Here is a 24,478-nt window from a genome sequence, read left to right as displayed (position 1 = left end):
TGTGGGTTCCAAGGGGGTCGGGAGGCTTGGCCGGAGCCGAGCCCTCGCTTCCGGACTAGACCGAGTGGCTTGGCGCCTCAGGTTTTAGGGTCGCCGATGCCTTTTGGGAAGACTGGGGTTCGGTAGGGTGAAGCGCCGGGTCCCGGGGCCCAAAACTGCCCTGGTCCCGGCATCCTTTCGGGGACAGCTGCCTCACCCACTCCCCTCTCCACTGCCGGTGCCCGTGCATACGCACTCTTTGCTCCCTACTGCCCCGGTCGGGGACGCAGTACCGATATTACACGTACACACAGAAACACAGACACACACTTATGCCTCTACTGCCCTGCCAGTGGCACAATGCCAATACTGATATTCCACGCACATACTATAACACACACACACACACACACACAAACTCTTTCAATAACACACACACCCTCAGTAACACACACACTCACACACTCAGTAGCACACATAACCTCAGTAAATCATACCCTCTGCTATTAACACGCACACCCTCAGTAACACACGCATCGTCATGAACACACAACTTAGTAGCATCCACACTGTCCCAGGAAAACACACACATACACACTCAAGGGTGTCCACGGTCTTTTCAGTAAAGCACATACTCTCCCCCTAACGTAACACACACATACATTTTCCTGGAAACACAGACACACAAACCTTCGGTAATCCTCACACCCATTTACCACACATGCACTCACCCAGTTTCTCTCATACACATGGAACCTCAGTAATATGGACTCCCAGTGACACACACATACTCTCAGTAACACCTTCCCCGTCATACACACACACGCACGGCTTCAGTGAGTGAGAAGCACATAGTGCCACACAGAGAAACTCATTGTAAGGAAGTTTCCAGCAGGCACACTCTTGTCCTCTCCCTTGTGGCCAAGCTCCTTTCCAGAGCCACGGACAACTGTTTTCAAAACCCTGCCACCTCGCACCCTCCCGATCCCTGCAAAAAGTCCAGTGGCTTTCCCTCCAAACGGACCTGGGTCGCCTGCACTCCATTCCAGAGGCCCCCATCAAAACAGAGAAGTTGCCCTGACCACCGGGCTGTGAGGGAGCCTGCCCAAACCCTGGCCTGGACATGGGAGTGGACACACAACCAATTCTCCCCACCAGATCCAGGGTCTGTTCCAGCCCTTCACACCCAGGCACATCCAGGAATCACCAGCGGATAAAGACACCCACACACTCACGCCTACACCACTCACACAGACAAACCCACCACCCATTCACACGAATGCCACCAGATAAAGACATTCATACACACATGCCTACACCACCGCGCAGACAAATCCACCACCTACCCAAACATGTAGGCTTAGATGAGTGCAACATATCCTACAGACATGATCGGTTTATACAGGCGGAAGAGGGGACCCGGCACACACATGTACAGACACTGAATTCGAACAGACTCAGTTGTACACATCAACATACATATATACAGACACACACCATAACCACACACAGTTAGATTCAAGCACAGACCCAGAAATAGAGCCAGACACATTTAACATCTACACAGCTGCACATAGCTACATACATACACATACAAAACGCACCTACACATTCTTACACATTCTTACACATCCTAGTTCAGACACACACCCATACACCCACACACCCATCCGCACACCCACAGAAACCCCCACACTTACCCATCCGAACTCAAACAGACCCACACGGACACCAGATCACACATTCGGACTCAGGCACCCGCGCGCACACACATACACATATCCACACCCAGATGAAGTCGAATCTTTCACGACCCTCGACAAGTCCGATCGCTTTCTTTCTCCCCCACTGCTTTCCTGGGCTAAGCAAGGGACGGAAAATCTTTTCGTAGTCCCTCGACCCCCCCATTTTCCCCTGCCCCGATTCTCCGCGACGAATTGGTCCCTGAACATGGTGCGTTATAGTCGCTCGCGAAGAGGCTTTTTCACGGTGACTTCGGCTTTCGGCCGCTCAAAGCCCCGTTTCGTCGCCAAATACAGCACTTTCCCAGGGATGGGGGTCAGGGGAGAGGGTCGGGAGTCAATTCGGAATCCACCCGGAACTCCGCCGACCCTCTCGCCTCTGCACAGGCCCTTTCTCTTGGATTCCCTCTCCGATCCGGGATACAAAGCTGGAGCCTCTGAGAGGTTGAGAGAGGGCGGAGAGGGACATTGCTCCCAGTGGTTGGGGGCACTGCCCCGGGAGGCTGAGGAACGTGGGGGAGGCAGCCGCCCACCCTCCCGTGACCCAGTGTCCTGCTTGGCCGTTCCCCAGAATCCGGCCGCAAAGATCCTTCTGCACAATCCGTTCCGAGGGGCAGGACCGCCCGCATTTTAGGCCTGGTCTTTAGAGCGGGTGGCGAGAGCTGGTGGTGGAAGTCGCTCGACGCTTTCATGGTGCAGCCAACCCCCCGCTATAAACGCATTTCTCCGAGTCTTTGTGTCTCCGACTAGGATTGCGGCCGAGAGAGCGGCGAGCCGGTATGCTCTCCTGACACCTCTCCCTCTGGGGTCTGGGGACCTGGTGGGGCAAGGGAGGCTAGGAGCCGGTACCCCCGGAGAGCGAGTTCGACCCCCGTGTCCTTCGGACGTTCCCTTGGGTCCTTCCATCCCCACCCCCTCCCCTGCCCCGGGAGGGTTTCGCTGAAAATAAAGGAAAAAAGATTGTGAAACCTCCTTCCCTTCATTCTCGGTACGTTCTTGACTCGTCCCTGCGGCCTTGGCCCCTGCCTGATCCACGGGATTCGGGCCCATTTTTCGAGCTAGGAGAGGATCGAGTGCAATTACCCTTCTGGTGACGGTTGTAATATTACTTATTGTGTGGCTGGGGTAGGGGCGAGAGGTGTGGAGGGGGGTACTCGAGTGGGGTGCTCTCGGCCCCAGGTATCAGGGCGCTGGCAGGTGGCCGGCCGCGCTTGGTATTCAGTTACCAGTTGCGACTGATGGGACTGATAACGTTAATTTAGATTTGTGAGTTATTTTTCTCCCTTTTTCTCTTCCCGAGAGCCGGGAAAGAGAGGGAGAGAAAAAGAGGGAGAGAAAGAGAGAGAGAGAGAGTGTGAGTGTGTGTGTGTGTGTGCACGGGGAGTGTGTGTAGCGCGGCGGGGGGGGGGGGGGGGGCGCCCGAGCCTAGTGGACCGCAGGGCTTCTAAGATTGAACAACAGCGCCACCTAGCGTCCCCGACCGCCCACTTCACGCGGGGCGGGAATGCAAAGCAGGCCACGGGAGGCGAGCAAGGCTTCGGTCTCTGGGGGTCTAGGAAGAGCAGGTTGGCTCCGGGGAAGGGGTGCGAATGGGAGAGAGGGGGTCGATTCCGAGACCGAGGCGTCCCCAGACAACTCTTTCCTTCCAAAAACCCTAACAAGTCCAAAACCGTGGAGAAGCTCGCTTCCGTGTCCTACCCCACTCTCCACGGCGATCCGGCTTTAGCTGAGATGGAGGCAGTGGGAGAAAGGGAGAACTGGGAGAGGGAAAGAAGGGGTCGCGAGAGAGGCAGACTTGGAAGGACAGGGTTGGGTTCTGGGCTGCTCCACCTTCCGAGCGTCCTCCGCCCCCGTGGATCTTCTCCACGACCCTCCCCCCTTCACACCGCCAACCCCCGGCTCTGCTGTCTTAGCTCACTGCCCCCCGCCCCGCCCGGCCTCCGACGTCGCCCCAGAGGTCCTGCCGGCCGCGGCCCGTAGACAAAACACTTCTATAATCCGATTTCAAAGGGGAGAGCGCCCACTTTATTTAAACCATAAAACAATTACGCCCAGACGTCTAGCCTTCGCGATGCCGTTTTGTTCAGTTCTATTCAGGTCTGAGCGCAGAGAGACAAACAGCGTCGTAAAACTGGCATTTGGGGGCTTCGGAAGCGGACTTATCAGTGGATTTCCGAAGAGAAACATCCTTTGCGGGTTTGAATAGCAGGGGGAGGGGGAAAAGGGAGGGGGTCGTCCGCCCGCCCTCCCCCCCTCCTCCTTCTGTCCCCCAGATTATTGAAAATCCATAATAAGAAACAACCACCAACAGCAGCAGCCTCAGCCGCCGCACCACAGTCAATCCCGGCTTAAGGGTCAATGAGCGCGGAGGCGGAGCCGGGCTCTGCGACCTTAGCTCCGCCGCCCTCTGTTCCCCCCTCCCCCTCCCATCCAAGTGTGGGTGACGGATTCTGGGGGGCAAACACCCGACCCCAGTGGGGCGAACGGGGAAAGAGGAAGGGAGACACCATATCTCCCCCACCCCCCAAAAAAGGCAGTCGGAAGTGTTCCGGGAGGATCTTTCTAGGGTTAGAGGCAGCCTAGTTCAACACTCTCCCCCGACCCCCAACCTCTCCTCGGGAGGGGCACAGGACCCCAACTCGGAAACAGAAGGGGAAATCGAGCGGAGAGGATGTCGAGGTAGCCCCCTCGTCAGAATCTCTGGAGCACCCTCCCCCTTGTGGGGGGGGGGGTGGTAAGAGAGACAGAAGGAAAGAAATCCGGGTGCACAGAGAGGCTACTACAGCCCCAGAATAGCCTCAGCCTCTGGCCTTCTCCCGGCTCGACCGAGCAGGGCTGGAGGCTGGAGGTACCCGCACCGGGTTTGGAGATTCGTTTTTTTTGGGGGGGGGGCAAGCTCTGAGCCTACAACCTCGCCGAGCCGAGCTGCAGATATTAAAAAGCTATATTTCATTCGGGCCAAATTTAATAGCTTCCAGACTGGGGATTTCCGAGAAAGGGGGGGACCTGTTTGTGATTATGAAGCAGGAGAAGGGGCTCGGACCGACCCCGAACGGCTCTGCGGGGGGAGGAGAAGGGTCGCGCCCCACCCGGCTCCATCAGGATCTCGCTCCCTCAAGTCTGCTCGGCGCTGGGGCCTTCCATCTCCGCGCTTCCCAGATTTTCTACCCTCCGCTTCTCCGAACCTCCCCAACAGTTTCCCAACCCCAATGCAAGAGGCAAATAATAATATATTTTTTTTAAATCCGCGATCTACGGATCGTGAGAACCTTCTGCCGCACCTTCCTCGGCCCGCCGGTCCCCCGGCCCCCAGGGACCCTTGCTGAACGCGGGTCCTCGAAGGACCGGTCTCGGGGCCCAAACCACGGTCGAACTTCCTAGTTCGGATTGCTTTCTCTCATCTCTTTCCCGCAGTTTCCGGGGCTATAAATGATCCCATAGATTTTAATCGCCCTCCCCACCTTGTCCGCGACCCGAATTTTGTTCCAGGCGCTCGCCCCCCGTCCCTCGCCATGCCGCCATCTCCCCAAAAGACCCTTCCCAACCACCCCCAGCTCCGTACTCCCGCCTCCCCATCCCAATACATCGCTGGTCCCGCCGGAAATAACGACAGTCCCACGGCTTGCTTTTACGTGGATTTTTTTTGTGGGTTTTTTGTGTGTATGTGTGTGTATATGTGAGTGTGTGTGTATGTGTATGTGTGTGTGTGTGTTTTGGTTTTGGAAGTGACTTCGATATATTAACACAGAGCTGTTCCACTACGACACATCGCGACAGGACACAGGACGATAGGGCCTGGGGATCCGGCCAGCCCCGGCCCAGGAACCCCCGGGGAGTCGGGGGGCGGCCCCGGCCCTGCTCTGGCGGCGGGGAGCGGGAGGGCGATACCCCCCTTTTGTCTCTTTCCCTCTGTTCTGTACAAAATCGAAACGCAGGGCAAGCTCGGGGCCGCGGGGGCAGATTAAGTTACTAAATAAAATACTAAAAATAAAATAAAATAGATAGGACTGGTTCAAGTACTGGATCCGGGGGTTGGGTGGGGAGGAGGGGGGATGGAGGCTGAACCCCCTTTGGACAAAAGGAAAAGATTCTCCGCTGTGTCGCCGCTTCGCCTCGCGGCCGTCCCCCGCTAACTCTAACACCAATGCTGCACACTGAGACTCAAAAACAATTTTTCCTTTTCCTCTCTCTCTCTCTCTCTCTCTCTGTCTCTCTGTCTCTCTCTCTTTCTCCGTCGGGGAGGGAGGCGGGGGGGGGGGCATTTCTTCGCCCTCTCGGTCGGCGCCGGCCCCCACCCCTGCCCGGCCCCGGCCCCCCAGGCGCCTAAGACTGCTCCTTCTCGCTCTTTTCTTTATTCATTTTTTTCATCTTCATCCGCCGGTTTTGAAACCAGATTTTGACCTGGCGTTCCGTGAGGTTCAGGACCCGGGCCACCTCGTACCGTCGGTCCCTGGTTAAATACATATTGAACAAAAATTCCTTCTCCAGTTCCAGAGTCTGATACTTGGTGTAGGGGCAGCGCTTCTTCCGCGTGGATCTCGCGTGGATCCAATTGGCCACTGGGTTACCTGCGGGAGGAGCAGGCAGGGTCAGGTTGTGCCTTCAAAACCCACCTGAACCGACGCCCCCGCCCCCACCCTCACCGGGGCCGGCCGCCGCGGGAGATATCAAAACCCCCCAGACGCCCCGCCCGCCCCCACCCCCCTCCCCGCCCGGTGGCAGCCTCAGCCGGACCGCCTCATAAAAAACCCCAAATTCCCACCGTTTCATAGGCCCATAAACGCTTTTCGCTCTTGTTTTTTTTCCATTTTTATAGCTCGGACTCCCCCGTCTCTTCCCTACTGCCCGCCGCCCCCCAGCCCCCAGCCCCCAACCCAGCCCCGGCCGCCATTCTCCCCTGCGCCCCCCAGCCCGGTTCTGCCCAGAACCCCGCTAGGGCGAATTGGCAGCTGGGGAAGGGGGAGAACAAGGGGCTCCCTTTCTGTCTCTTGATACTAGGGCAGAGGGATTGGGGTGGGGGAGACGGAGAGCGAGGCCCCACCGCCAGGGACAGCATAAGAACACCTCCAGCCGGGGTAGGGGGTTGGGGGGAGGCTTTGGGGTTGGGGACCCCTGCAGCCCTAGGCTCCCTGCAGCCTCTTCTCAGGCTTTCTTCGACCCTGAATTTAGACCCTCGTCTTTACTCTGCGGGTCTATTCCCCTAAACGGATACTGACTTTCCTTCCTCATTTTCTCCCCGCTTTCCCCAAAGTGGCCTCTCCTGCTCCTTCAGGTTCACCCCCCCAGCCCCGCTCGAACCCCCTCACCTCCGATCTCCTCTCGAATCCAGAACGACCCCAGCCCCAGGGAACCGGCTGGTTACCCTCCCGCCGCCCCGCCCCTCCCCAGCTCCTTTCCTCTCCTAAAGCCCGGAGGGTCTCCATCGGGTTCCGCCTCCTGCCTCCCTCTGGAAGGTGGGCTTAGAGGTCAGGGTGGCCGCTCTCAACTTCCACGCCTGCTTATCCCTCGCCCCCAGCTCTTCTACCTCCCCGAGTGGGGCACGGGGGAACCGGACTTGGGCGGGGGGCGTGGAGAAAGAGAGACCCACTGCAGTGCGTTTTTGTCGGGTTTGGTTTTTTTTTTTTTTGGTTGGTTCTTTTTTTAAAAAAAAAACAACCCTGGATCGTTTCCTCACATCAGAACAATTGAAGCCCGACTTTCTGGGGGTGATTCCTAGAAAGCAGAGTGGACCCGGGGCAGGGGAGGGAAGCCAAGCCGGAGAGTCGGGTCCCCCTTCACCCCTCGGGGTGCCCCCCACCTTCCTGTGCCCGGGGCGAGCTTTTAAAGGTAATTCGCTTTTATTGAGTCTCTTCGCAGCGGCTATAACTCCATTCCTCACTGGCCCCCCTCCGCCCCCCGCCTCTCTCCCCACCGCCCTTCCTCCGCTCCCTCCCTCCCTCCTTTCGCCCGGGTTGTAAAGGGGAATTACTCCGGACTTACTCGGATCCAGATCCGTCTTCTCCTCTTTGTGTTTGCTGCCGGCCAGGGCGTCCGACTCGGGGGAGGGCAGGGCGTGCGGGGTCCGCTCCCGGAGCTCGCCGGTGGATCCGTACATGTAGTCGGCGTAGCCCCGCGCGTCCCCAGGGCCGCAGTCCGCCCGGCGGCCCGGGTAGGCGTCCGGCTTGAGCGCGTAGGGGCGGCCGCCGGCCGCGAAGCCCGGGAACGAGACGGCTCCCGAGAGAGGTTCCAACCACGTCCGCATGTACCTGGAGTCGGCGCCGATGTGGGGCTGGTGCGTGTACGGGTGGTACACGACCGACGACTGCGTGGGCACCGGCGCCCAAGACGTGCTGAACACGGCCGGCTTGGGGGCGAAGCTGCAGGACGGGAAATCCGAGCACTCCGGGACCAAACCCGGGGGGCGGGCGGCCGCCGGGTGCGCGCCGGGGGCCGGGAACCGGGAGGCGAGCAGCTCGTCGCCCTCGTGGCCGATCAGCGAGTCGACATAATAGTTACTTATCGGCCCGGTCGCCGACATCGTCAGCGCCTCTTTTACATTCATAAGATTATTGTATGAACTGTATATGTACTTTTTATCTGCCCCAGAACAATCAAGGCAGGTAATTATTTTTCAACGTTTTCCCCGCCTCCCATTGGCCGGCCGCGCCCCACGTGATCGTATTTACCCAAAAATACGGCGCGGATCAATGCGCAGGGATTTGATTTTTTTTTCCTTCGCTGATCCCCACGACCTGGCTTCTCCCGAGGAGAAGGAAAAATCCTAGAAATAAGACGACCCTCCCCCCCCCCACACCCCCGCTCTCCTTTACCCCTTTCCGAATAGCTGGCAATTCACCAGAGGACACCCCCCCAAGCCCCCTCCCACTGAGTTTTTTTAAAACAGGGGTGGAAAAGCCCCCTAAAGCCCCTGCAACTCTAGACCTTTCGTCCCCTCTCTACCGCGCCCCCCAAGGACAGGGAAGAGGGGAGCTTAGGAGCGGGGGGGTGATGTGGCGGAGAAAGCAGAGGAACTATTTCTTGACGTAATCTATGTCTGTCTGCTCCGACGCTCCTGCAGCCTGTGGGAGCCGAGATGCCGCCGATTGTCAACCCAGAGTGCGGCTTTCAAACATCCCCTGGGCTGGGGGACCGGGGCACCTAGCCCTCAGCAAGGTGGGGGTGGCAGATGTGGGGTACCTAATTTCCCCCGGGCCTGTCCGGGTTCAGGGCCTCTGGGGGCGGGGGAAGGGACTGGAGGGGAGAGAAGCCGTGGTGACTGCGGCTTTAAGTTCATCCTCGGCCAACTGGACCTTTGTCACCGAAGTCTCCCCCGGATTCCGTTGGGGTTGTCCAGTGAGATTGCAGGGGGGGCGTGGGGGGGTGATCTGCCTCTCTCCGCGTACTCCTCCCTCTGAGAGTCCTCCCTCCCCTGACTCAACTCCCCTCCTCTCTCGGGGTGTTCCCCCTATCTCTGGCTTTTGAATTCATAGTGTCTCCCCATTTCTCTTTCCCAGTTTCCGAAAGATGGAGCAGAGATCGCCCCAGCTGGAGAGGAGTCGCCCCTCTGCCCCCCGCCTCCCCAACCCCCGGGGCCTCAGCCCTCTGGCCCCCGCTCTTCTCTGACAGTCTCCCCGTGGCCAGGGCTGGTGAGCCCACGGCCGGCCGCGAGGCGCTCGTTTTTACGTCCTTCAATAAACATTTTACGAGGATCATTTGATTGTTCATAAATGTGTCTTTCATTAAATAAAACTCGACGCTGTTTGCGGAGCGGGGAAAGGCTGAGTCCAAACGGGAGAAAACTGTTTGATGGGATGGGGGGGGTAGGGCACGGGCGGGCCGGGACCGAAGTGGCATGTGAGGGGTCTTTGCAGTAGAGTGGGGGACTTTGATTTGTTTCTGGGGTTTCCCCCTCACTTCCTTCCTCTTCTGCTCTGAGCTGGCTGTCTACCCTCATCCACTCCCTCCCCCATTTTCGATCTGTCCTTCCTGCCAGACTGCCTGCTTGTCTGTCTGTCCGCAGAGAAGGGAAGAGTAGACGAAGCTATTTGATTCCGAAATCCGATTGGGGGGGGGGGTTCGGTGACTTGGGGCGGGACTGGAGTGTAGAGAGTCTGGGGCGCAGGGGACGATCGGAGTCGAGACCCACGCTTTTCCACACCCTTCTCCTTCGCCTCCGCCCTCGAGAGGGATAGCTTGGACAGCCCTCTCTCCGTTTGAGCCTGGTTGTCCCTGACCTTCTGACCGCCCAGCCGGGAAGGCAGGGAGGCTGAGGGGAGATGGCTGCGCTGGAAAGCCCGGGGAGGGGATGGGGGTGGGGGTGCTGGTGTGGACAAAGCAGCACCCCGATTGGGGAGGAGGTGTTCATTGGCCCCGGGTCCCCTCTCCCCCCTCCCCAATCTCTGAGCGCCCTCGTCCAGCGGCCCCGAGACGCCTTACATTTCGGCCGAGCGGGGATCCAGTGACTATGCAAGAGCGGAGGGAACCTGAACCCACCAGCCGAGATGGCTTCGGCCCCCAGCCCCCGCCTCGAGCTCTGCCTCGCTTCTCACCCTCGACCCCTTCTCCGACGCAGGTGGGGGAGCCCCGCCTCTCTAAAACTCAAACCCCAAGCCCCAAGACCAAAGCCCATCCACCGACCAAAACGTTTCTCGGTGGCTTTGATGGAGCGAGTTTAACTGTCAATCAGAAATGGTCGCTGACTAGTTCAAGGAAAAGGCAGGCGAGGGGAGGCACCGGTAAAAATAAATAGTCATCCGAATGATTCCAGGAGTAGTCCGAATAATAACTTTCATAATTCCAGTGCCAATCTGGATGTCAGTCCCAATCGTTCCAGCGCGAACCCGAATCACCCAAAGAACAAGAAAAATCCCTCTCCGGGGGCTGGCGCGAGGGCCTGGCCCGGGAGGCGGCGGCCGGACACAGCCGGCTCCGGTTTCGGATTGTAGCTGAGGGGAAAAGCTGAAATAGCTGTACAATGGGACCGAGCCCGTGGGGAGAGAGAGACACGCAGAGACCCGGAGAGAGACAGAGTCCGAGTCAGGCAGAGAATGGAAGAAGGAAAATCGAGAATGAGAGAGAGAGGGGGAGAGGGGAAAGGGGAAAAGACGGGGAGAATGGGATGTGAAATGAACTGAAAGACGCGAAAGCCTAGAGAGGAGGAGGAGGAAGTGGAGGAAGAGGAGGAGGAGGAGGAGAAGGAGGAGGACGAGGATGAGAAGGGAGGGAAGGGGTCAGGCAAACAAGGGGAGGAAACAGAGGGAAGAACCGGGAGAGGAGCGAGGGGCCCGGGAGCGCACTCTGGGACCCAATGCGCAGAAAAATCGCCTTTGTCCGTCCCATATCGTCCGGTGCCGACGGAGCCATTGCTGGGGGCGTCCCAGTCGTCAAGGCCCGCCCCCCCACTCCCCGCAGACAAGGTCAATAATTCGATTTTGAACCCCCGCTCCCGGCCATACAAAGGAGCGAAGCCGGGTGGTACGGAGAGCCGGTGGAGGGGCCCGCGGGGCTCGCCGTTCCCGCGGCTCTGCAGCCTGCCTGCCTTTTGGCCCCCGGCGGACAGCCTTCCGAGCCTTGACAGGGCTCCACCGGACAGGCCAAAGCGCCGCACTTGTCTAGGGAAGGGGGAAGGGGAGAAAACGGACCGTCAGCGCATCCCCCTTCCGCCTAAACGTCGCTTCCCTTCTCCCCCAGAGGGCTGAGTCCCGGGGAAAAATTCGCCACCTTCCTAACGCAGAGTCGCTCATTGATTTTCCCTCCAGTCAGATTTGGCTTTCAATGGCTCCCCCCTTCCCTGAGTCCCTTCAAGAAGGCCTAATCCACCCCGAGATGGAGCTTCTGCCCCGGGACGGCTTCTGCCTGCTCCTCGGGCCCCCCAATAAGCCCCCGGCCCTGCCCCTGCCCCTTCTGGTCTCACAGATCCCAGCCGGCTCCGACGAGGAAAAGGGGGGGGGGAGGCGGGGAGGGACCCAGATCCCCGCCCCCCGCGCCACGAACTGTCTCCCTGAATCTCTACAGAGACATGTCTCTTTCCCCTTTCACTCTCCCCAGTCTCCTCCAATTCCTCCAGTCTTCTTCCACCCCCACCCCCCATCCCCTCGCCCCCCGCCACCGCATTCTCCTGTCGTAGATTCCCAGTCCCTTTTTGCCGACTCCCTTTCTCCTAGGGCAGCTCCCCGGAGAGGGTGTGGGGGGCAATCCAGCTCCCCACCCCTCCGCACACACAAACGCCCCAACTAATCGGCGGAAAAAACCAAAAAAAAGGGCGGCCGGGGGAGGCGGAGAACTCAGCGCGATTGCGTTCGCCCGGCTAGGAGCTGAATCCGGTCCTTTCGCTTTCGCTCTGAGTGGATCCGGGATGAGCGCGGAAGGGGCTGAGCGATGGAGGAGGGGTGTGTGTGGGAGGGCCGAGGGAGGCCCGTTTGGGGCCCCCGTGCTGCATGGAGAAGAGGACAACTCGCCCCTGAGGACCAGAGGGTCCCCACCCTCCCCCCACCCCCCGCCCCGCTCCCCGCCCCCAGCCCAGGGGCAGCTGAGCGGGAGCCCGAGATGGCGCCGCCCGGGAGGAAGCCTGATGCCGGCTCTCTCCCGGGAAACCGGGCCTGGCAGTCCGGTCAAGTTCGGATTAAACCCCAAATCGACGTCTTTTTCCTTCCTCTCCTCCCACTCCAATCCCTCTATCTTCCCTCCTCCCCTCCCTCCCCACTCCACACACCCCCAAAGTGTCCAGTGCTTCGCTTCGCACCCACTCAACTCCGTCTTGCTTTCTTCGTTCAGCCTGTCCCCCTGTCCCTGGAGCTGCAGGCCCCGGGCCTCTCCCCGGGCTCGCTCCCCTCTCTCCCCTTCTCTCCACGCTTTTTCCTCTTTGTTACTCCCCAAATCTCCCTCCTTTCTCACGCCGTCTCCTTCTCCCTCTCCCTCGTCTTCTCCATCTCCCACCGGGCTCTTTCGGAGACGCCTCGGCCCCGGGCCCGAGGTGCCGACGGGGGTGCCGGGTGTTCTGGAGGCCAGAGGGGACCCCCGCTCCCTGCTCAGGTCGGTAGAGAAGATTCCGGGGAGAGCCGGATTCGGGTTCTCGAAGGGTGCTGGAGCGGTACGGGGGGAGGTGTGGAGGGGGACCCCCGAGAACATTCCACCCAGCTTGGCCATTCCTGTGGGTACCCATTCCTCTTCTTCCCCCCATGGCGGGGAATTTCACCCCAAAAGACTCTTTGTTTTGGGGCCCCGGGGGTCCGGGTGACTGGGGCAGGGAAGGGGAGGGGAGGGGCGAAAGCCAGAGCTGGATAAATCGATCTGGCTGCGTGAACCCCAAATATCCCCTCCCGCCGGCGGCCGAGATTTTTTTTTCTACCATTCCCTTTGTGCCGGGGGCTGGTGCTAAGAGTTTTGCCAGTTACAGTGACTTTGGAGCTGTCGGGGCCGAGGTGGCGAGAAAAGGGTCTATAAATTCCAAAGTACAATTAAGGTCCTATTCTCTCTCTCTTTCACCCCTCTTCTCCGTCTCCTGGATCCTTCCCCCGAAATTTCAGGTCGAAGACTGAACCCCTAGAGATCAGGGGGCGCCCGGGGGTGGTGATAGACGCGGGGGGGTCCTCCCCCAAACGGTGCTCACCAGACAAACCGAACCCCCACAAACCTGCCCCATTCCTTCTCCCCCCCTCCCTCCCCCCACGCTTCTCGTTTCCGGAAGAAATTCCATCTCCCCCCCGCCCCCCCGCGCGCGACGCGAATTCCAGGAAGAAGCCACCTCGAGCCGCTCCCGGGCCACCTCTGTCCAGGGCAGCTTCCAGACATCCCGGTCCTGCCGACTCGGCGCAATCAAGCACAGGTTCAACATCACCCGCGGGCGGTCGCCGGGCGCAAAATCGCAGACGTGGTTTCACCTACCTTGAGTCGCTCTCCCGTCTCCGCTGTCTGGGCCCGGGAATCCGAGGGCCTGCAGCCGCCGTTCTTCCTCTTCCTCCTCCTGCTCCGCCGCCGCTGCAGCCGCCTCTGCCTCCACCGCCAAGGTCCGCACCCACCGCTCCGGGCCAGGCCGGGCGCCGCCTTCCGCGGCCTCCCCCACCCCTAAACCCTCCGGGCGCCGGATGGCGAGACACGGTGCCACCGCCAGGAAGCCGACGGGCTCCTCCGCCCCCATCTTTCACCGGGCCCGCACGCGGGCTACCTGCTCTGGACGCGAGCCAGGTACCTCCGGGAGGAAAGTCGAACCCTCGGCCCCGTTCCCAAAACTCCTTCTCCACCTTTTATGCAGGTTGCAACTCCCGGAGCCAGTTATCCGGATCAGTGGGGACCTATCGGGAACCGCCGAAGCCGCCCGAGCGAGGCAGCGCCCTGAGCCAGCCTGCCGCGAGGTGACAGAGCCGCGCTCTTCCATTATATATTTATATAGCGCCCAGGCGGGAGGTATATAAATATATATATTCCACCAATCACCAAAATCCAGTCCACAGACCTCAGGTTCCTGCAAAAAGCGCGCTCCCCCCACCCCCCGCACCCCTCTCCCCACGCCTTCGTAGGATCCATCCGGATCCGCATCCGGCGGGATCGAAAACACGGGCCGGGCCTCCCGGTAATTCTCCCTCTCCGGGGGTGTCCCTGGAGGTCCCGGGGGATCCTTGCCTCCTTATCTCTTTGCCTCCTCCCCCTATCCTCTCCCCCCGCACCCCGAGGACAAGCGGAAACCAGAGCCTAGGCGCCCCCTCCCCCTCCCTCCTTCTCCCACCTGCGGGAGCGGCCGGAGCCCCCGATCCAGGGCAGAAACGGCCCGAGGCCCCCGACTCGCGTTGGCCCAAACTAGGGGGTGGGGTGGGGGTGGGAAGGAATCATCCCCGCTGCGGCTCCCGGCCTCCCCGCCTCACGGACCGTCCGGCTTGCGGGTTGCTTTCTTCTCCCTCGACAGCAGCAGCAGCCCCCGTGCTCCTCTATAAATCTGCTCCTCTCTCCGATATCATAATTAAGAAGGAACGGTAGGGGAGATTTTAACTTTTATTGCGTTTCTGGAGTTGGGCCGCCGAGCATATATTAAGTTTACGCTTTGCTCTCTCGGCGGGGGGGCGGGAGAGAGGGAGTTTTTTAAGAAATAAAAATCTATCTTCATATCCACAGGCGAGCGAGAGTAGGGGGTGAGGGGATTCTTTTCGGGCCTTCTCTCGGCAGCCGAAGCTCCCGGAATCTGGGTGGGGATTGGGCCCAGGGCGGGGGCCTAGGGCGGGGGCCCAACTGGGGTTCCCCGCCGTCCGGAACGAGAACGGGGGGAACACCGGAGGGAGGGGGAGAGGGGGCGGTCCGAGGGCGCGGGATCTTTCACGGCCTCGGCCGAGTCAGAAGCCTGGCCCCCAGGCCCTTCCTCTATCCCGTTATGTCCTCGCATACAGACAGGGAAAAGTGTTTCAGGGCGACGAATTGGGGCAGAAACCACGCGGATGTATTTTTCAAGGGATGAAATAAAGGTTGTTGCTACTCAGGGAGAAGGAGAGGTTTTCTTTCCGGCTCCTTTCGCTGTCTGAAATCTTTGTCTCTGTCTGCTTGTCCCTCTCTCTCTCTGTCTCTCTGCCTCTCTTCCTCGTCTCCACTTCCCTCTATCCTGACACCCGTCAACTCGGCCCCCGGCCACGGAGTGGGGAGCGACTGGCGATCGAACCGGCTGGGCAGGGAAGAGAAAAATTCACGTTTCGGATTTTTCTCTCTATGTGATTCTCAGAGTGGCCCGGGCCCTCTGACCATCAGAGTTCGTACTATGGGGTGACTAGGCGATTTCCTGACCCTCTATGGGAGCTGGGGGAATTATTTTCCTGCCTTTCCTTCTCCCTTTGGAAATTTATAATTTAGATTATTGCAATAATACCAATCGTATGGATGACAGTGATTATGAAAATAATACGGAGCACAAAACGAGGCTAATGGCAGAAATGCGATGCCCTGTCCCGATTCCGCCTATCTCTTCCTCTTCAGAGAAGAATGTGTGTGTGTGCGCGCGCGCGCGTGTGCGCGTTGAATGTGTGTGTATGTGTGTGTGCGTTGTGTGTGTTGTGTGTGTGTGTGTGTGTGTGTGTGTGTGTAGAGGGTGGATGCTCAGTGAACCCCCATTTCAAATCGAATAATTCTGCTCCCGAGCTCAGAACTGGTCCAAAAGGTGGGGATGATGTCCCGAAACTTTTCCAAGCCGCCTTTGGGCCGCACACCCGCTCAGACTGGGACAAAAATTCGCGACTTGACCACTTGGTGGTTATCCCTTATCCGACAGCAAACAGTAGATGAGCTCCAGCTAAGCCAGGACCTGTACGGCGACCTCAGAGAGAACCCAGCCCCAACCCCACCTCCAGTCCCAGTCCTTTCCAGTCCAAATCTTGCCCTATCTCCAGTCCAGTCCCCTGCCCTAGCCCCAGCCCTGCCCCATCCCAGTCCCAGGATCAAGGGCCGAAGCAAGTGGATGAAATGGGATTGGGGATCCTCTCCCCTGGCTTTAACCCCTTTCCACCTTTTGCCTTGGCTCCTCTCTCCCAAGGACCCCCCACTTCGGAGCCCTTTAAATCTGCCTCAGTCTCCTTGTTCCATTCCAAGCGGTCTCGGCTGCCTCGGCCCCAACCCCCAATAGACCACAGATCTTGTGCAGAGACCTGTAGGGGCCAGGGGGAAAGGATGACACAGGACCAGGAGTGAGAGAAAGGGGACCCCAAGTCTATGTCCCCTTAGCCCATCTTCTCTCCTCACCCCCCTCCCCCGCCACTGCACCCAGCCTGGCCCCACAATTCCCCGGGAATTCGGAAGGAATCGCTTTGTCTCTTTAATTCACACGGAAGGACTGGACAGAGACAATAGCCCGGAACATTGCGTCTCCTCGATAGCGGGGGACCGAGAGGGACCATTTCTTGGGGGGGGCCGTCGCGGGCCAGGAGGGATCATTCCTAGGGTGGGGGCAGCGGGGAGGACGCCCTGCTCCTTCTCTCCCCTCTCCTGCTCCACTCCCTCGGCCTCCGCCTGCTGCGGTTATCGGGGGCTGGTGGACCCCGGGAAAGGGGAGGGGAAAGGGGGGCCCACGACGAAAACCGACTGATGTAACTCAGACAGTTTCTTGTTGCCGAGTTCAAAATTCAATCCCAACAACATGAAACTACCTAAGCCACAGACCAGCTGAGCGAGGCGGGCGAGGGACTCTGTCCGGGGAAGGAAGAGTAGGAAAGGAAGAGGGGTAAAACAAAACAAAACAAAACAAAAACGCAAACCAAAAACCAAAAAACCCCACAAAACACAAATAAGCCCAGCCCCCGCCCCCGCAAAAAAAACAAAACAAACCAAAACAAAAAAAACAGAAAAAAAAATTCCGTTCCCTTTGGGTTCCTCTCTATACATCCCCCTCTTCCCCTCCCGTCCCCCGACATCCTACTAGGGGCTTCTTCTGGAAGAAGCGTTGCTCGGGGAGACTGAGACCCCAGAGAGAGATGCATAATGTTCAGGGGAAACCTGTCTCCTTCTCTGATTCTGTCTCTAGCCCCGTCTCTGTCCCAGACTCCATCCCCCATCCCCATCTCTGTCTCCATCTCTATCTCTGTTTCGGTCTGGGGTGTCTGTCTCCACGGGGAGGGCCCCCGCCCCCCCCCTCCTCTTCCATCAGCTGTCTTCCCCGGAGTCAGCTCCGGGTCTCTGCGCCTCTGTCTCTCTCCGTGTCTCTGTCTCTCTCCCTCTCCCTTTTCCTTCCCAAGATCTCAGGATCGACCCGAAAGAGACGGCTCTACAATCATCCCACACAGGCGCTCTTTCCTCATGCCGGCGCAGGGAAAAGCGATAGAGGAGCGGGGAAAGAGTGAGAAATTCACAAAATGGGGGAAATAAAAAAAGAATCCGAAAACCAGACCGATGTCTCCACGCCGGCTCCGCGCCACCTAAACCGACTGTCCGGCCCCGACTCCAGTCGGATCCCGGAGGTTCCCCGCTCCCCCAGGTAGAGGAGGGAGGGAGCCCCGGCTCCGGCGGCCCCCACCTCGAGCCAAACCCGCCGCAGCCCACTCGCGCTTCCTGCCCCTGTGGGCGGGCGGCGAGACGGTCGCGAGGGGACTCCACAACACCCGGGAAATCCGCTCCCCGCGGCCCCAGCGGCCAGCCGCGGGCTTTCCTTGCCACCTTGCGCCGTCCGCGTTTCCACCACAACCGAACCGGGTCTTCCCCCAGCGAAAAAAAATATATCTTACCTTAGCGTCTGCTCGTAGGGCCGGGACGGCTCCGCCGCTCCCTAGATACAAGTTTATTCCTTTCCCGTGGGGGGCGGGGGACAGCCCGGGCTCCCCCGATTCTGGGGTCCGCACCCCTCGGCCAGCACCCCAAGCACCAAGACCCATCCTCTCCCTGAGCCAGCCGATTCCACTCTGCCTCCTCCGTTCTCCTCCTCCTCCTCCTTCTCCTCCTCCTCCTCCTCCAGCAGCAGTCACCTTTACGCGCACATCTTTTACTGCGGCAGACACATTATATTTGCAGATCATAAAATCCACCTCCAGCGCGTACCAAGACTGTCCTGACATTACTGTTTTATGACCTTGACTTATCGTGGTCACCTGGATAATATTTAAATCAACGTTATGGTCTCTCACTTAGGTTCAACCCGCCAAGGCGCTCTCCAAAGCCTTTAAAAGATGAATTTGGCTCACACAAACACTCATTCACTCACACACACGCACACACACACACTCACACTTACAGTCTCTCACCCGTCAACTCACAGACACTCACCCGGATATCCTTTCACCCATACACACCCACGCTCATTCACAACCCCACAGCCACTCACACACTGAGACACCCCCACACACCCGCTCACATATTCGCACACACTTTCACTCTTGCAAAGCCATGCACATTCACACCCCCGCAACCACTCGCACGCTAACACCCCAGACTCCCGCACACACATTCTCTCACCTGCACACCAGCACAGACATTCTCTCACTTGCACACTAGCCCGAACATTCACTCACCCACAGTGGTACCCACTTACCATCAATTCCCACACCCTGACACACATTTTCACACTTGCATCCACAATCACCCATTCACGCTCGCCTGCCACACGGATACACACTCTCACGCGCGGACGCTCGTTCGCCCACACCCTAACGGACGCATATCCACACATTCCCTCACATTCGTACCCACGCTTGCACACACGGACACACACTCAAACCCACCTGCCCACACCTGAACCCGCAGGCGCTCACGGACACACACTCACATTTCAGAAACTCCCACTTCACTCTCACACCCGCATCCACGCTCACACCCTACACGGGTATTCAAAAGCCCCTAGGAATAAGATTCCCAGCCGGGGTCCAGGTTGCTAGAAATTTATTCGAACCGGTCCTCCCCACGCCCTGAGGGAAGGGTACATGCAGGAAGTGTACAACATACAGCACAGCTCTTTAAATAACACGGCCCCCAGGAAAAACCGATCTGAGGGTGGGCAAACCCGCTCGTCCAAGACCTCAGCCTGGGCGTCCCTCCCGGGTTTCACGCCCGGTTTTCGCGGGACGAGGGACGAGCCAAAGGGCCGTATCTCGGGCCTGATGAGGAGGGGGCCGAAGCAGGACACGACCACAAGACGGGGGAGACGTCCCGCTAGGGACACGGGCGGGGACGGGGGGCAGGAGGGGGGGAAATACAGACAAACACATCACACGAAGCAACTTTTGAAGACACTGAAGATCTCTACGCACGAAATGCATAGGAGCGACCCATATTGTGCTGCATCTGAATAACTTAAACTCGTTTTTCCTCCTCAAATCATACAGAGGGCTGGGGGAAGGGAGGCGACCCTCTCCTCCCGGGAAGACGGAACCTCTAGATCTCGGAATTCCCATGCTTATATAGAGAGGCGCCCTCGCCGCACAAGCCGAAGCCCCCTCCCTCCCTCCCACCCCATCCCCCAATGAGAGTCAGAAGGCCTTTCCTGTCCGCACCCATTTGCGCCGGGGAACCCGCACCAATTTGGGGGGAATCGCGGAGAGAAGGAAGGAGGGGGCTGGAGCGGGGGGGGGGATTAGGGGGCGGGGCGGGACCAGGGGCCGGGGCGCTCAGGTGAAACTGAAATTGGAGGTCAGTTCGCGAATCCGGTTCTCCCGGTTCATTTTCTTCAGTTTCATCCTTCGGTTCTGAAACCAGATTTTGACTTGTCTGTCCGTCAGGTTAATACTCTTGCTAATCTCCAGGCGGCGCTCTCGCGTCAGATACATATTGAACAGAAATTCCTTCTCCAGTTCCAGTGTCTGGTGCTTGGTGTAAGGACATCTTTTCTTTCTTCCGCTCTTCGCTGTCAGCCAGTTCCCTGTAGTATTTTCTGCCTTTATGTCCTCTGTTAAAAATAGCAGAGTTGGATAAGTATCCCGAGGGGCTGAGACCTTTCCAACTCCTAACAATGCGCCTCGGGCCGGGGGTTGGGGACACAAGATAGGGCGGGGGCCGGGAGGGAGGAAGACGGGAATGGGGGTACATCTCCAACCCCCCGGTAAAGGGAAGGGTCTGTCTCCATCTCTGACTCTACTCTCTTCCTCCTCCTCCTCCTCTTCCTCGAAGTCTTTTCCCTCTTTTTTATCTTCCTCCTCCCTTTTCTCCTCTTTCTCCTCCTTCCCCTCCTCCACCTCCTTTCCTTCTTCTTTTCCTTTTTCTCCTCCTTCTTCTCCTTTGATCATTTGAGAGGGACAGGCAGGAAGCAACTGTTGATTTGCAAAAAATAATTCGTTCCCGATTTTACAAAAATTCCTCTGGTCGCTTCGAGAGTGTAACCGGAGTATTTCTCCGCCTCCAGCTCCCTTCTCTGAGCTTCAAAATCTCCCCGCCCCCGACACCCCACGCACCCTGCTGGCCCGGTCCTATTTACACTCGAACTTTCCCGAACCTACGACTCCCCCCATCCCGCCCCTCTCGGGGCCCAGCTCTCGGTCTGCGGCGACTGCAGACGCCCACAAAATCGACTCCGATTTCAAGCCCTCGCGCTCCGGCCCGAAAATCTGATACCAGGGATTGGGGGAGTCCGTTAGGGAGGGGATGGTAAACTAGTTGTTGGAGGAGGAGGGCTGGGTCGGGTAATATCAGCTTTCACCTTCCCAATCTCAAACCCACCTCCAAACAGATCAGCCTCTGTCTGACTGCGTTTCCCTGACCCGAATTATTCTTGACTCCTCGCTCTGGACATCGCGTTATAGCAAAGGCCAGGAAGCTATCCCAGCAGAGAGGTCTGCCCCATTCCTTATCTTTACTCGGGTGAAAATTTCCTAACCTCCTCTCCTCCTCTCCCGCACACCGCCACAGCCATCGGCCGCCACCACCCACGACCCCGCCTTTCTTTGGACCCAATCCCCGCCGATATGGGCCCCGTTCTTCCTGAATCTCCCCCAGGGGAAAATCCGACGGGGGTTGAGTGAGAAGTGGGATGGATGGGGGAAAGAGAGAAGTGGCATTTCGAGGTGATTTTATTCACGTAACCCCCCGCCCCCGCCCCTTCCCCCCCCTTCCCAGGCATCGGATATACGGCTCTTACCTTCTTTTTCCAGATTGACCAGGCAGAAAAGCAACGAAAACTTGATATCTGCGTTGGGGGAAACCCGGGCGACCCTCTCCCTCCCCGCTCCCTCTCAGGAAATGGGGTGAGGACCCCATTTTCGGCCGAATCTTTCTCGTTCTTTTTCCCCCCCTTTTCCGGGGAAGCCGACCGTGGGGAAGGAGAGAACGGGGAAAATCCGAACTCTACTCCCTCCTTGCTTTCTTCCTTCCCCTCGGCCCTTTCTCAGGACATAAAAACCCATTCGCCGACCACCCCTCTCCCATCGAAAGAGACTCACTGGGGTGCACTTTCGCTTGCTTTACTGCGGTGTTGAGAAGAGGGGGTGTCGAGGGGCAAGGGAGACATGGGGAGAGACCTAGGGTCCTCTTGTCTCGCGCTGGAAGATTCGCTTTCACGCAGTCTTCATGGAGACCTGATCTGAGGTCATGGGCATATACCCTCCCATCCGTGGGCATGAGAAGACGGGGAGCTCAGGTGGGGTGTCCTTACACGGGGCTTAGTGGGGGCGCTTTATGCACACAAGACACCGGAGCGCCCCGAGACCCTTAACTGTGGCGGGGTGAGGCAGTGACCTCACAGACTGGAGGGATGGGATAAGAGTGGCCTTTTGAAAAGCTATTTTGAATAGCTTTTCCTCGGCCCTGAAGCAAGCCTGAGAGTGTGTGTGTTACTGGATGTCTATGTGGGTATATGTGGTGTGCACGTGCATGAGTATGTGTGTGTGTGTAGGGGTGTGCAGGAAGGAGTGCGTGATGACGTGAGGCTGTGTGACCGTGTGGATTTTAGGTTTGCTTGTGTTTGTGTGCAATGAGACCTGGATGCATCTGTGCGTGTGTGCGTGTGTGAATTTGTAGACAGGAGTATGTATACAAGGAAGAAGGTATGCGTGCGTATGTGCAGGGAGGAGTGTATGCACACATGTGTGTGTGTGAGTTTCTAAGGAACCGTCAGTGTGTCTGGCTAAAAGTGGGTGCATGTGGGGAGGTGTTCATCCAGATGTGTATTCACCTTTCCTACACATACGAAGCCTAGTCTCCGCCGTTCGCTCCTCGCGACTGGTATTCCATCCGCTTTATAGCCCCGTGATCCCGCTTTATATACAGCTACCGGTTCACTCGGGGCTCCGGCAGCTGGTTTATACCATCCGGCTGGACTTTCTTGACACCTTTCGCTCCAACTCTCCAGAGAAATTCATGTCCAAACGCCCCCTTCCCGACCCCCCTGCCTCTCCCCCTCCCCCACACCTCCGCATTTCTTCCTTGCGAGACCGAGGGTTATGGACCGGTCTTCCGAGCAGCGGGGAGCCGAGGTGGTCCGGAAATCTCCTCGCCACGAAAACCCTAGTTCGTCCCGAGCCCGAGGCCCATCCGAGAAGGGGAAAACTTGGCCCTTTCCCCCACGCGAACGCGGGAGACCCGATTCGTAGCCAAAAGCCAACAGCGAAACTAGCACACGCATCTCCCAGCCGGGAGGAGCCATCCGGCCACAACGCCGCGCCCAGTCCATCCCGAATCCGGGGCCGCCCCTTCGAGACCAAACGGCGTTTTTCTCGCAAGAACTTTTAATGAGGAGCCGGCGGCCCCCACTCCCCCTGCGCCCCGCCATTTTAGACCACCTCTAACTCACTGGCCTCGGGCACAAATGAAAGACAGGACCTTCTCCTCCAAACAACCGAAACCTTCAGCCCAAACCGACAAACGCACAAAAGGCTAGCGGGCCCGAAACCGTACTGCGGAAATCCGAAAGAATCCGAATCGAAAGAGACCCGCCAGGACGTCTGCTCGGCCTTCTCCCGGGCTCCGGCGATAATAATAATAATGATAATAGTATTGATAATAATAATGATAATAAATAATAATCACAATCATAAGAAGAATAATTCGACTAACAACCCTAATCACCCTTCATCATCCACAGCGCTCTGAGGCCGCTTCTGTATTTTGGCGCCGATTTTCGGCCCCTCGTTCCTCCAAGGTTACAGAAGACCAAGTTCTCAATTCTCGCCCCCAGGACTCTTCTCCCCTCCCAGCGCCCCCCACCCCCGCCCCCCGCCCTTCCCTCCTACGCTTACCTTTCCCTTCCGTGTCCGAATTATCCGTGCTCGTGTCGGTCGCTTTGCTCTGCTCCCTCTCGCTCTCCGAGGGGCTGATTTTGGGGGCGGCCGGGGTCTTTTCCGTTTTGATTTCGTTCGGGCTAGGGGTCTGGCTGGCTGCTCTGGGGGTCTCCGCATAGGCCGCCTTGCTCCCCAGCCGGGGCGGCGACTCCAGGTGCTCGGGCCGGGCGGCCGGGTTCGCCCTGGCTTCGAAACTCGCCCTGGATTCGAAGTCGCCAGGGGCCGGGTGGCAGGTCGGAGCCTTGTCCAGAGCGGAGTAGCTCTGGCCGGTCCGATAGTAACTGGGGACCGGCACCTCGTGCTCCCCAAGGGAGGGCTCAGCCAGGGGGCTGGGGTAAAGGGCGGGTTCGGGGCCCCCCTTGCCCCGCTTCTCGCCGCCGTACATGCAACACACATTCTCCTCCTTGACACTGGTCGGGAAGGAGCAGGAGGAGAGAGGGCCGCCAACAGGTTGCTCCAGGCGGTAGGTGCTCTTGGGATCCCCCCAGGAGTCCAGCTGCGAGAGGTAGGACGGGTAGGGGTTGAGCGGCAGGCTGGGGCTGTGGCCCTCGTCCCTCTTGGACAGAGACGGGAGGTTACTACAATGCCTCATGACCCCGCAGTTGAAGTCGCCGCCGGGTTGCACGTACATCTCCTGGCTGGAGGAGAAGCCGTCTCCTCTGCAGGCGCCGGCGAGGGGGTCCATCAAATAGGCGCTGCTCGTTCCCCCGCTGGTGCATGTCATTTTCTGAGCGAAGGTTTTTTTTTTTTTTAAAGGAAGGGTACTAGAGTCCCAGCACTGACATCTTTTTTTCCCCCCCTTCTCGCTCTCTCTTTAAGGGGGGGAGGAAAATATCAGCTCCATAATTATCCGAGCACTCGCTCCCCACCATGTGACGGCCAGACCAATGGGGTTTGAAAATGGACTTGGTGATTCAGACGGCCGTGACGTCACCGGGGTCAAGTTGTCGGCAGCGGGAGGCCCGAACGTGGAGCAACAGCGCCACCTAGCAGCAGCCGCCGTGTAAGAGCGCCAGAGGCCTTCACGTTGAACAAAGGAAGGCGACGGGGGGGCGGTGGTGGAGGCTTGGGAGGGGAGAGGGGGACGTGGGGAAAGGCGGCGGGGTGGGGGGAGACAAGTAC

General features: G+C 58.7%; 2 protein-coding genes, 1 long non-coding RNA gene and 1 other non-coding gene across 4 annotated transcripts; 1 reads left to right on the top strand and 3 right to left on the bottom strand.

Annotated features, from left to right (window-relative positions):
* Positions 1-5,324: 5,324 nt before the first annotated feature.
* HOXC9 (homeobox C9) lies at positions 5,325-8,453 on the bottom strand. Its single transcript, XM_029072841.2, has 2 exons — positions 7,701-8,453; positions 5,325-6,289 (listed from the first exon to the last, which is right to left on the bottom strand). Exons 1-2 carry the CDS (start codon positions 8,260-8,262, stop codon positions 6,045-6,047), a joined length of 807 nt encoding a protein of 268 aa, XP_028928674.1. The 5' UTR covers positions 8,263-8,453; the 3' UTR covers positions 5,325-6,044.
* A 3,792-nt stretch (positions 8,454-12,245) lies between these two features.
* LOC114814705 lies at positions 12,246-14,971 on the top strand. The gene is made up of 3 exons (XR_003762472.2): positions 12,246-12,731; positions 13,433-13,705; positions 13,951-14,971. It is a non-coding gene; the product is annotated as an uncharacterized LOC114814705 (long non-coding RNA).
* Positions 14,972-16,730: 1,759 nt separating this feature from the next.
* On the bottom strand, positions 16,731-16,844 carry MIR196A (microRNA mir-196a). The gene has a single exon (NR_034668.1). It is a non-coding gene; the product is annotated as a microRNA mir-196a (primary transcript).
* Positions 16,845-19,745: 2,901 nt separating this feature from the next.
* On the bottom strand, positions 19,746-24,095 carry HOXC10 (homeobox C10). Its single transcript, XM_029073823.2, has 2 exons — positions 23,315-24,095; positions 19,746-20,034 (listed from the first exon to the last, which is right to left on the bottom strand). Exons 1-2 carry the CDS (start codon positions 24,078-24,080, stop codon positions 19,757-19,759), a joined length of 1,044 nt encoding a protein of 347 aa, XP_028929656.1. The 5' UTR covers positions 24,081-24,095; the 3' UTR covers positions 19,746-19,756.
* Between the last annotated feature and the right edge of the window lie 383 nt (positions 24,096-24,478).

Source organism: Ornithorhynchus anatinus, chromosome 10 (assembly GCF_004115215.2).
Source record: "Ornithorhynchus anatinus isolate Pmale09 chromosome 10, mOrnAna1.pri.v4, whole genome shotgun sequence".
Lineage (NCBI taxonomy): Eukaryota > Metazoa > Chordata > Mammalia > Monotremata > Ornithorhynchidae > Ornithorhynchus > Ornithorhynchus anatinus.
The sequence above is the reverse complement of the archived record's forward strand: the minus strand, read 5'-3'. Positions and strand labels throughout refer to the sequence as shown.

Bases quoted from the DNA above. Each gene is read 5' to 3' on its own strand.
- HOXC9 (XM_029072841.2), bottom strand. From the start codon at position 8,262: ATGAATGTAAAAGAGGCGCTGACGATGTCGGCGACCGGGCCGATAAGT. The intron at 6,290-7,700 runs GTAAGTCCGGAG...CTCCTCCCGCAG, and splicing joins GAAGACGGATCTGGATCCGA to GTAACCCAGTGGCCAATTGG.
- HOXC10 (XM_029073823.2), bottom strand. From the start codon at position 24,080: ATGACATGCACCAGCGGGGGAACGAGCAGCGCCTATTTGATGGACCCC. The intron at 20,035-23,314 runs GTAAGCGTAGGA...TATTTTTAACAG, and splicing joins TTCGGACACGGAAGGGAAAG to AGGACATAAAGGCAGAAAAT.